At 40.7% G+C, this 12,997-nt stretch overlaps 1 protein-coding gene across 1 annotated transcript in view; it reads left to right on the top strand.

Moving 5' to 3' along the window:
• GUCY2F (guanylate cyclase 2F, retinal) overlaps nt 1–12,997 on the top strand; it is a 95,540-nt gene that overhangs the window by 79,335 nt on the left and 3,208 nt on the right. Inside the window, 2 exon segments of the mRNA XM_021079862.1 lie at nt 5,213–5,311; nt 8,507–8,601. Of these exon segments, the coding sequence (XP_020935521.1) occupies nt 5,213–5,311; nt 8,507–8,601 (194 nt within the window).

The raw sequence follows: 12,997 nt of genomic DNA, 5'->3' as shown, positions 1-12,997 counted from the left end.
TTATAATTATAAACACAAAGGCACATGCTGGCACTAAAATCTGATGCCTATATTTTATAATAGCACTGGTTGTTATTCATTATTCATTCATTATTTTTAAAAAATTTAACTAAAAATACAAAATTATACACACACCAAGTATGCATATTCACACTAACAAAGCATTAGTCCTGAAGAATTTATCTATGGGTCTCTTTCTGAAACATTGTTTCTCCCATCAATGTCATTTTAAGACACTAAGATCAGAATTGCGTTTTACCTTGATTAAAATATATTTGAAAGCATCCCCTTATATTTGCAATTACTAAGTTAGGTCATTTCAACCAGTATTTTTCCTATATTCTCTCTTCTGTTGTGACATCTGCTTTCTTATTATAAATGTGGCCCTCATTTTTTGTTTCTTTTCAGGGCCACGCCTGTGGCATTTGGAGGTTCCCAGGCTAGGGGTCGAATAGGAGCTACAACTGCCAGCCTACGCCACAGCCACAGCAATGCCAGATCCGAGCTGCATCTGCACCCTACACCACAGCTCACGGCAATGCCAGATCCTTAACCCACTGAGTGAGGCCAGAGATCAAACCCACATCCTCATGGACGCTAGTCAGGTTCTTAACCCGCTATAGTTATAAATGTCGCTCTCATTTTTGGCACTGATACTCATGAGTCAATATTTTTCTAAACCAGTATTTTTGCCAAATAGATTGAGGCTTCAGTATATGCCATGCTTGTTTGGTTATACAACATTGGTTTCTGATGCTCTACCTATACTTATTTTCTATTTCAGTTGCTGTTATGACCATTCACCTAGTTATTCCATTTAGTTTGGGGGTTATCCTCCTTGACTCCTCTCTCATGCTGACCTTCACCATTCAACCAATTACTACGTCTTGAACATTTTACCCTTTCAGTATTTCTTTTTAAATTTTTTTATTGTTATTTCCCCAACACAATTTTTTTTTCCCGCTATACAGCATGGGGACCCAGTTACGCATACATGTATACATACTTTTTTCTCCCATTATCATGCTCTGTTATATGTAACTACACATAGTTCTCAGTGCTACACGGCAGGATATCATTGTAAATCCATTCCAAGAGCATAATTTGCATGGGATAACCCCACACTCCCGATCCCTCCCACTCCCTTCTCCACCCGGGCAGCCACAAGTCTTTTCTCCAAGTCCATGATGTTCTTTTCTGTGGAAAGGTTCATTTGTGCTGTATATTAGATACCAGATGTAAGTGATATCATATGGTATTTGTCTTTCTCTTTCTGACTTACTTCACTCAGTATGAGAGTCTCTAGTTCCATCCATGTTGCTGCAAATGGCATTATTTTATTCTTTTTTTTTTTACAACTGAGTAGTATTCCATTGTGTATCTATACCACCTCTTCCTAATCCAATCATCTGTCGATGGACATTTGGGTTGTTTCCATGTCTTGGCTATTGTGAATAGAGCTGCAATGAACATGCGGGTGCATGCGTTTTTTTTTTTTTTTAAGGAAAGTTTTGTCCAGATATATGCCCAAGAGTGAGGTTGCTGGGTCATATGATAGATCTATGTATAGTTTTCTAAGGTACCTCCATACTGTTCTCCACAGTGGTTGCACCAGCTTACATTCCCACCAAAAAGTGCAGGAGGGTTCCCTTTTCTCCACACCCCCTACAGTACTTGTTATTTGTGGACTTATTAATGATGGCCATTCTGACTTGTATGAGGTGGTAAAGACTCAACCCAAAAACTACTTGGACTGATCAATAAATTCAGCAAATTAGCAGGATACAAGATTAACATTCAGAAATCAGTCACATTTCTGTATACTAACAAAGAAACTTGAGAAAAGGAATAAAAAAACACAATACCTTTTAAAACTGCACCCCCCAAAATCAAGTATGTGGGAATACACCTGACCAAGGAGGCAAAGGACCTATATGCCGAGAACTATAAAACATTAATCAAGGAAACTAAAAAAGATGTAAAGAAATGGAAAGATATTCCATGCTCCTGGATTGGAAAAATTAATATTGTAAAAATGGCCATATTATCCAAAGCAATCTACAGATTCAATGCAATCCCTGTCAAATTACCCAGGACATTTTTCACAGAACTAGAACAAACAATCCAAAAATTTATATGGAACCACAAAAGAATTCTGAAAAACAAAAACCAAGCAGGAAGCATAACTCTCCCACACTTCAAGCAATATTACAAAGCCACAGTCATCAAAACAGTGTGGTACTGGTACCAAAACAGACAGACAGACCAATGGAACAGAATAGAGAATGCAGAAATAAACCCAACACCTGTGGTCAATTAATCTTTGACAAAGGAGGCAAGAACATAAAATGGAAAAAGACAGTATATTCAGCAAGAATTTCTGGGAAGCCTGGACAGCTACACGCAAATCAGTGAAACTGCAACACACCCTCACACCATGCACAAAAATAAACTCAAAATGGCTGAAGGGCCTAAATATAAGACAAGACACCATCAAACTCCTGGAAGAGAACATAGGCAAAACATTCTCTGACATCAACCTTGCAAATGTTTTCTCAGGTCAGTCTCCCAAAGCAACAGACATAAGAGCAAAAATAAACCAATGGGACCTAATCAAACTGACAAGCTTTTGCACAGCAAAGGAAACCAAAAAGAAAACAAAAAGACAACTTACAGAATGGGAGAAAATAGTTTCAAATGATGCAACGGACAAGGGCTTAATCTCTAAAATATCGAAACAACTTATACAACTCAACAGCAAAAAAACTAACAACCCAATGGAAAAAATGGGCAAAAGACCTGAATAGACATTTCTCCAAGGAAGATATAGAGATGGCCACCAAGCACATGAAAAAATGCTCAACATCCCTGATTATTAGAGAAATGCAAACCCTTTCAGTATTTCTTGATTCTGTCTTGTCTCTTCTTGCATCTCATTACTCAAGTCTAGGCCACCATCTCTTGCCTGGATTACTGCAAAACATCTTTTTAAAAGTACATTTTTACTTTTTCATTTTAAAAAGTTCTGTTGAAGTCTAGTTGATTTAAACACTGTGAAAATTTCTGCTGTACAACAAAGTGATTCAGTTACACATGCTCATCCATTCTTTTCAGATTCTTTTCCCATACATATTATCACAGAATATTGGGTAGAGTTCCCTGTTCTGTACAGCAGGTCCCTGTTGGCCAGTCATTCCACATACCACATTGTGCATATGCAATAGCATCTTCTTGCTTCCACTCTTGCTTCTTTATATCTATGCTTCTCATAATCATCATCATAATTTGTGTTTGCTTGCCTGTCCTTTCATTAGACTATAAGCTCCTTGATGGCAGGAACCAGACTTTACTCACATTTGTATCCTGAATGCTTACTACATAGCAGATTTCAGTCTTTTAAAGGAAAGCCTTTGCCTCTTATTTGTGCTTCAGTTTCATATCATCAACCCCCCTCAGCACATTTCTTCTTGGGTGATTCACTGTTCCTTCAAATTCTGCATATCTAAAACGTCAAGTCATCTTTCTCAAAAAACCAGCAAAAGCTAGCTCTTAAGCCCATGACAATTTCATCATGGTTGTCAATTACACAGCCAACATGTCTTTTGGTTCTCCTTCCATGTCTCTCTTTTATCACTCCTTTTTGCTGCCCCCCCATCCATCATCACCTCCTTTCCAATACTTACAACCTTGTGCTTGAATTACTGCAACAGCTACTTAACAGATTTCCCTGGTTTTACTTTCTCCCCTTTCAATGCATTCTACCACTGATTGAGAAAAAAGGAAAATAAAAAGAATTTCATCATGTAATTCCCTGCTCAAAATTCTCTAGTGTTTCAGTCTTCCATTTTGTACAATCCTACCACTAACCTTGTCTCCAGGTTCTTCCTAGCCACCTGAACTAGGCAGATGGCTTTCTCCAAGAGCTTCCCAAAATTCCATGTTAATTCCCAACCACAAACCTTTGATTCATATCCCTTGTCTCCTACTCAAATCCTACCCACCCATCAAGATCCAAACCTAATCTTACCTTCTCCATTGGATGTTTTTTTGACTGAAACAGGTCTTAATAAGCACCCTCCCAAATTTTCTAAATTATTACAACACTTGCGCCTGTACCATTTATCTTGCCTCAACCATACATTGTCTTGGGTTGTTGCCTAATTGCTTCTGGTTTGGTAGTCTTTTCTCTTCAGTTATACTATAAACTCCTGGAGAACTGAGACCCTGTGCTACATTTATTTTTTTTCTCCCCTTAGTGCCTAGTCCAGTGCTCAACAAATGCTTCTTAATGGGTTAAAAATGAGTTAACACGAGAAACATAACCTTTGTAGTTATTATTTTTATTCTTAAAAATTAATGTTCTAAAAGAACTTTTCAAAGCAAAGACAATTATTTTCTCTAACCCAGCAAACAGCAAAAAGATAATGCTGAACAATTTTCACATAGAAACAGAACAGAGACCAAAAAGGTGAAGGTGGAGAAATTTCTAGATCCTCCTGAACTATCTTTCAGTGTGGGTGCTGTAATGTTTTCAAGTAATGTTCATTCTCTGAACACTTAACATGGCCATATTAAATGTAAGAACAAAAGCCTAAAAAATTGTATTGGGGAAATAACAACTATAAAAAAATTAACCCCCCCCCCAAAAAAAACAAAAGCCATTCCAAAGGCAGACAGAAAATATTCTCAGGTTATCTTTATGTACTACTCTTCCATGTCCCTAACACAAATGATTGAACGTTAACTCTACTTCTCAGATTTTCCAACTGTCTTAGTAATAATTCTCTTAAAAGATACAATTTGGGAGACAGATAGCCCTCTGAGATCCCTCCTTCCAACCCTAAGGCATTAAAAAGAGTCATATTTTTTCCCTGCAACAAACATGTTTGGGTCTTGAGTCTCTGCCCAGGCTTTTCTGATTGGGTTGAATGCTTATTTGTCCCTGTTGACAGATATAAGCATCTTGGATGTAACTGTTACTTGGAACAAAGGTATAAATCAGAAGGTTAGTCGTTTCTGCTTCGTTACAAATTTTCTTTCTTGTAGGGCAAAGAATTCATTACTCATTATAAGATTTTCTTCAGATTCTCAGAGCTATTTGGTGGCAACTTTATTCTTTTACGCAGCTACATTCCTTCCCTTGGCCGTGTTCCTCTCATAGCATTGGATGCACACCTGTTGACTGTAATCCCATTTGCCTGCTATTCTATAGGGCCAGTTGTTGCTGGAGTGGTGGGCCTCACCATGCCCATATACTGCTTGTTTGGAGACAGTGTGAACACAGCTTCTCGGATGGAATCAACAGGGTTACGTGAGTACTTCTAGAGGAATGGATAGGATGGTAATCTCCTACTATTGGGAAAGTGATTCTTCCTCAAGAGAGGGGAGAGAGCAGAGAGATATTTTAATGTTTCAAAGAAAAAATAAAAGATAATTTGAGAAGATGAAGGAAATTTAACACATATTTTTTTGGTCCCTAATGCTAAACCAGTAGGGGGTGATGTTGGATTGAAGATGTACCTTTCTTGTTCCAGAAATGAAGCTGTAGTTAGGTGACACTGAAACAGCCAGACAATTTGATCAAAACAACTAAAAAATATCCTTTTGGTAAAGGAAAAAATTGGCCAGCCTGGTGGGTTTGGGGGTCTCATGTTGAAAAAGAAATAGATAAGGGACTGACATTTTTAGTTTTTCAACTAGTTTGCGGAGACACACCCAGAGCCAGTTGCTTCCCAGCCAGTTTTTGTTTGCTCCTCTGGTCCTCTTTTAAACTAGTTAGGACCCCAGGAGTTCTGGCTTCATCAAATAGCCCCCTCGAATTTAGCTACCAATAATCCCTCAATCTAAGGAGCTTGGAATTCTGAAATAATTAATTTCAACTTGCCTGTATATAAAACCCTTAGCTTCTGTCAAAACAGGCATGGTATCAAAGATACCATTTCCTCCCCACTTCCTTGAAAAGAAAACTGTACAAGCTATTATGCCATTTGTCTGCTACTGGCAACCCTTTCTTGTTATTTTCTGCCACTACTAAGGCAATGTCAGAATCACAATGTGCTTTACCTATATCACGGCTGAGCCAAGCAATTTGTTCAAGCTAGTATTAAAAAAGCATAGCGAACAATAGATTCTATACACAGTTTTCATGGATTTTATATTAAAAAACTCACTTAGTCCCTTTGCAGCCCTGGATCTGGCAGCTACTAAGCAAGACAAGCTCTTCTCAAACTTCAGCAATGTACGCAAAGTAGTCCCTGATGATATGGTGGCCTATGTCACAGTGGGTGGCGCCCTGTCTGACCCCACTCCTCATCACTCATAAGCAGAAACAAGCTTGCACAATGGGTCCAGTCTTAGTCAATCTAGCCTGTGCTGCCATGATTAAGGAGGCAGCACGGAAATTAGAGGCTGTTGTCAGAATAAATTTTCTGACATCTGGGAAAGTCTTCGAACTCCCCAGACATGGCAGAGGCCATGAAAGTAGTCATACAGGAACTGCTGCATGCATATAACTTTGTTCTTGAAGTGCAACCCAGGATGAAGTGAAATTGATCATGGAACCACAATGCAGATTTGGCATAGTACTCTGGACTGATGTAAGCTTGTGGAACACTAAAGGCATATGCTGGCTGCACCAGGGAAATGCCACACATTTCACATTGGAAATATAGAGCTGAGAGCCGAAAGTGATTTTTCAAATTCAGGTAGCACCTCATCCAGTGATCAACTAGGAGGGAGAAAATGGAGTGAATCATGCATGGCAGGTGTTTATTAAGCACTGACTATGCAAGGAAGGCATTGCGAAGGATAAAAAGCAGCCTGTGTATGTGGTCTCTGCCCAAGAGGAACTGGTTAGAGTGCTTTTCTGGAAGCTAATCATTGTGACCGGAATATGACATTAAGCAGTGCAACTGATTGAAGATCTGTAAAGAGGTAGCCTCTAACCTTCTGTTGGATATGAGACTAGGGTACTCATTGGTCTATTTTTAAAAAATCAATTTCGTCACTACCTCCTTTATGCTTAGTTGAATCCACTGATTCTGGAATGGAAGTGACTAGTGATCCAGCCCTGGAGTGATCTTTTTTGCCACATAACTGGATGGTGGTTGGAATGAACTCTCTCTCTTTTTTGAGCTGTGTGTTCCCCATCAGTAAGGTTCTTCTACTGAAAGGTTCCCTCACGACGATGACCAGATGCTAGTGGAATGGCACACCTAGGGATGGCTAGGGACACACAAGGTGAGCATGTGACTTTTAAGAATAGAACAACCCTTTTGGAGCAGAAATTATGGGTAACCATCAGTTAACGAGGGAGACGCAGAAAACAATACTATGTTGTCAAGAGACGAAAAGTCATTATGAGAACATCCAGCAGAAATTTCTTGCAGTTCTTTTCAGCCCTGCTGTCCTACTCAGATTGTACTCTGATTCTAAAAGAATTACTTTCTCAAGTGTGTGTGAGAATGTCTAGGGCTTTTATTGAACACTCAACTTGAACGAGGTCTTACTTCATAGGATGACACTTTTCTGGACAGTCAAGGATCCGACCTCAGTTAAATGATTGTTCTTCAGCAAAGATTTACACTTAATTTCTAAATAGAAGTTTTAGTCATAGTTTGCCATGTAAAGCTCTTATCCCAACTGATTGGGATCATTAGTTGGAAAATAATACATTCATGTGTGTACACATAGCTAGAGACACCCACCCAAAGGACAGTCACCCGAAAATGTTGGCAGAAGTTTTAGGACATTTCTCCTTGAGGTTTTAAGTACAGAAATATCAAAAGATAGTTTTATGAGTTTAAGTGACACCTTTTTGTCTCTCTCTCTTTTTTTTTTTTTTTTGGTCTTTCTAGGCCCAAACCCGTGGCATATGGAGGTTCCCAGGTTAGGGTCGAATTGGAGCTATAGCTGCAGGCCTACACCACAGCCACAGCAACGCCAGATTCGAGCTTCATCTGTGATCCACAAACACTGCTCACGACCACACCAGATCCTTAACCCACTGAGCAAGGCCAGGGATTGAACCCACATCCTCATAGATACTAATCTGGTTTGTTACCACTGAGCTACGATGGGAACTCCCCTTTTTGTCTCGTCAGTAGGATATGTAAACCTTGAGAGTTCAGCCCCAGCTACGGTCTGTGAGGGTGGCTGCTGAAGCCTAACTTCCCTCAGAGGAGGTCACGTTTCAGCTGAGAGGAAAGTGGTGGTTGCTAGTTTCTTCATTTCAACCTTCGAGTTAAATTAACACCTTTCTATTGCATGGCCTTTCCTCCGAGATAGTGTCTAGGAGGCTGATAGGTGCTATAGAACCAATGCTTTATTTGGGCCTGGAGAGGAAGGTCATCACTGCCCGCCTCCTCCTGTGAAACAGAAAGCTCGCTCTCCCAGGGATTTTGCTTAAGGTCTAGTTCATTTAGAAGTAGGAGCATTTATTACATTAATATTTTCTCACAGATTTTATCTGAAAGGATCCAAAGTCATGCCTCTCTTTCTTTCGCAGCTTATCGCATTCATGTCAGTCACAGCACAGTGACAATCCTCCGAACCCTGAGGGAGGGCTATGAAGTGGAGCTTAGAGGAAGGACAGAGCTCAAAGTATAAGGTCCTTTTGTTTTTTGAGTCCAACCACTTGGACACACCTGCTTCTAGAGAGCTCACGGTCTGCCGAGAGAGTTTCTGAGTGTCTGAGACATGGAGCTATCATTTGGACAGAATTTCCAGCTCTGTTGGTGGTTCCCAAAAGATTATTCCCCTTTGCCTCAGTTTTCATTTCCTTAAAACATGGCTACAGTGAGGATTGTTAAAAGTCCCTCTGCGCATTTTAGACTAGGAGTTGCATTTTTTTTTCTGTCCTAAAAAATGCCCAGAATTTGGCATTTCAGTGAGCTGCCCTATTATTTTCATTTTCTAACTTCCATTTCATTTAGTACTTAGCAGTGCCAGGCATTGTTCAGTAAGGTACAGTATTGGCGATTTGGGGTTTTCTGTCCATCTGCTTGGTGGCCTCCCTTTCTGACTTTGCATTCACAACACTGACCCCATGTTTACAGAGACGCTTTATAGCTTTCCCCAAGGACCAGGAGGAATAAAGTCAGTTCTGATGAAAGACAAACATTTTGTAGTGCCTTTTCTCTGCTGGGATTATCACTTGATCTGGGATTCAGGATTAGAGTCATTTTCATTTTTCTTTCTTTCTTTCTTTCTTTTTTTTTTTTGCTATGTCCACTGGATTCTTTTCATCTTCCTCTGGATGACCCCAGGGCCCCTAGCTGTCCCCATTTTAAGAGACCCTAGAGAGTCGATAATTTAACTCCTTCATTTCCAGATGAAGAGCCAAGGCTCAAAAAGGTGAAGTTAATTTGATCAGGGTTACCTAGCCAATTGATAATAGAATCAAGCCATAACCCAGGAAACCTAAATTTTCACTTAGTACTCTTTCTATGATACCATTGTGCATGAAAATTATTTCCTCAGTGATTATTCTTGGGCAAAGCAAGATCTGGGCACTGAGTGATAGGCAATTTGTTTCTGTCACTGGTATGCCTTCCTTAAATGGGGTGATTTACTTATAAAGGGATTTCAGAAGTCAAAGATTGGAAGGCCTGATTCTAGTTGATCAACTAATTCCTTTTATGACTAGTCCTAGTTTGTCTCTTCTAATAGATCCTTAATATCTTCTAGCAGAGGGGATGGGTCACTTATTAGGGGACAGAAGTTCCTTTCTCACCTCTGATGAGGGTGGCAATATTCTTTGGGCAATGAATCAGATCACCCAAGGCTTTTGTGATCTCTCTATATATTCAGTCATTTCTCAGCAGGGGACAAAGGTGGCTTGGTTTCCTGAAGCATTTGACTCCCTGTATTACTAGACACAGATTTCCTCATTTAAGAGCTGAAGAGGTGCCATTTTTGAAACTGAAAAAGAAAAATACGCCCCCACCTCCATGGTTTTTATTGTCCTCCTCCCCCAAATACCAGTCAGGAGCAATCACATCTTTGGGTGGTTAACACACAAAAGCAGGACTACAAAAGGGCCCTTTGCAGCTTCACAGTTTCTCCTACCGCAGGGAATTTGAAGGAAGAGGCAGGGGGAGGCTTCCCCTAAGGTCACATCAGGCCTTGGTTATTGGGGCTGTAGGCACCTCCTGAGCAAGAGAGATTGAGAGGGAGATACTGAGAGAGAAGAATAGAGGGCGCCCCAGAGGAAAGGAAGGGCCAATGAGAAGAAGGGTAAGAACAGAAAGTAAGACTCAAAGAAAGGACTCTATACCCCCACCTCCCCACCAGAAGCAGGTATTGGATATTATATAGTAGGGACTGGGCGACAGAGGATTCCTTCTCCCTTGACGGCATGCAAGTATCCCCAGTAAGACGATATTACCAGCAGACTTTTTTTTTTTTTTTTGGTCTTTTTAGGGCTGCACCCGTGGTATACGGAGGTTTCTAGGCTAGGGATCAAATGGGAGATGTAGCCACTGGCCTACACCACAGCCACAGCAATGTGGGATCGGAGCTGCATCTGCATCCTACATCACAGCTTATGGCAATGCCAGATCCTTAACCCACTGAGTGGGGCCAGGGATTGAACCTGCAACCTCGTGGTTCCTAGTCAGATTTGCTACTGCTGAGCCATGATGGGAACTCCATCAGCACACTTTAGAAATTCTAATTCAACATCTCCACCCCTCATCCACTTCCTGCTGCTGGAAAGCAAGAATCCCTCTAGTGCATAGGTCAGAAGGACCACATTTGATGGCTAGCCAGGTGTGATTTCAAAACTGATGGTTAGAAACATCCTCTCCTTCCAGCTGGCTGATGTTTAGAATTCGTTCATCAGAGCCTCTTCTCTTAAGCTCAAGGCTTGGATCCAGCAACAATACTCTTTTCTCTCATCCCATCTCCTTCATTGGAATGATGACACTTTAAGTTGTTTCCCTCAGTGGAATCAAAGATGTTGACTGGATTGGCTGAGAGAAGAGAACACCGAGCAGTTGACTAATTGGCTGGGTGGGGGATACAAAGAAAGAGACCAAAACGAGGACGCTTTAGAGCTCACATTCTCTGGGTGGCTATCCAGCTGCCCACTCCAACCTGCTCTTGTACGATACTAGCAGCAAACCATCAGTGCTTAACTGGCCAGTTCTGCTTTTTTTCAATATTTTCTCCTAGTGGCCTGCTGATAAGTCATTTTATTACCTCTTCTCTGACATGGGGAATGAGTCCTGTGTAAGTTACTGTTTTCTGGACAAATCTGAAACTCCTTGCTGAGACTTTGTATACATCTAGGCTTGTCACATATATCTGCCAGGGCCTCTTAGGTAGAATTACATTCTGAGAAGTTTTTTTCCTAAATGGTTGTTCTCAACCTGTTTATGTTGTCCTTACCAGAGGTGGACATTTATTTATTTGTTTGTTTGTTTTCATTATAGTTGATTTACAGTGTTCTGCCAATTTCTGCTGTACAGTAAAGGGATCCAGCCATATACATATATACATTCTTTTTCACACATTATCCCCCATTCTGTTCCATCACAAGTGATTGGATATAGTTCCCTGTGCTGTACAGCAGGATCTCATTGCTTATCGAGGTGGACATTTACATACCAGCAACTAAGTAAGCACGAAGTTGAGCTAAGAAGTAATGAGGTCGTACTGATAGTCATGAAGGTCAGAAGGTCTGATCTGCAATTCTTGTCCCATCAATGACTCAATGTGTGACATTGGACAGGTAACTTCATCCTCTCTGTGCTTTCATTTCTCAGCATAGAGGCCTCTTTTGGCCTGTGATTATCAGGAAGCTCATTGATCACAAGCTTTAAAAGTCCCAACAGTTGCTTTTTGGCCTGTAGACCTGCCCCTTGATTCCGGTGTGTTGGAAAAGCTATGTGGTATATAAGAAAGAATATTTTTTCTCCTTTTTTGGTTGCCCCACAGCATCTGGAGTTCCTGTGTCCAGGGTCAGATCTGAGCCACAGTCGTGACCTAATCCACAACTGCAGCAAAATGCCAGATCCTTAACCCACAGTGGTGGGCTGGGAATTGAACCTGCATTCCAACGCTCCCAAGACACTGCCGATCCTTTGCCCCACAGCAGGAACTCCGAGGGAAGAACATTTAAAATTCGGAGTCTAAGGTGTTAACTAGGCTTATTGTGGTGATCATTTCACAATATATACAAATTTCAAATCATTTTGTTGTATACCTAAAACTAGTATAATGTTGTATGTCAATTATGCCTCAATAAAATATAGCTAAGTCATAGCAAAAAATAAATAAAATTTGGAGTCCAGTAGAGTTAGGTTCAAGTCCCAGCTATGCCTGCCTATTGACAAGTCATTTTATCACCATGAACCTCAGGGGCCCCATTTGTGCAATGAGTTAATAATAAACCTACTTTCCAGAGTTTTTGTGAGGATTAAATAAGACAGGAGATGTCAAGTAAGGCCAAAGTAAGGTGCTATTATTTGGGGGATGGGTCTCTGGGACTGCCTAGGGATAGAGAGTGAGTCAAAGAGTTTGCTTTAGGTTTTAGTTGTTGCATACTTGTTTCTCTCCTCTCTCCCTTCAGCAGAATTTTGGAAGTAGGTCGGGTAAACAGAGAGCTAGGATTCTAAGAATTCTCCTGGATGGGCTCCAAAACCTCAGAGAGCCCCTGGAGCTCCCGTGTCTACTCTTTGATTTGGAAACTTGCCTGAGTCCATAATACTCCCATCCTATTTTGCAACCATTATTTTTGGCATCCTGGTATGTCCCAGGACTCACCCAAATATCAGGATAACCCTGGCATTGGCAAAGCTCCCTTGGGGATTGGCATGCTGTCCTGATAGCCTCTAGCTCTCAAGACAAGCAGTCAAATATGGCTGGGGCTTGAGGTCAAGTTTTGAGAATAGGTTTTACCAAAATGAGGTCCAACGACAACTTGAGTATTCCAAGTATTCAAGGGTTGAGAGTTTCACTTAATGGAACAGTCTGTCTTTACTGAGCACCTGTT

This window comes from Sus scrofa, chromosome X (genome assembly GCF_000003025.6).
Source record: "Sus scrofa isolate TJ Tabasco breed Duroc chromosome X, Sscrofa11.1, whole genome shotgun sequence".
NCBI lineage: Eukaryota > Metazoa > Chordata > Mammalia > Artiodactyla > Suidae > Sus > Sus scrofa.
This window is presented reverse-complemented; position numbering and strand designations above follow the sequence as displayed.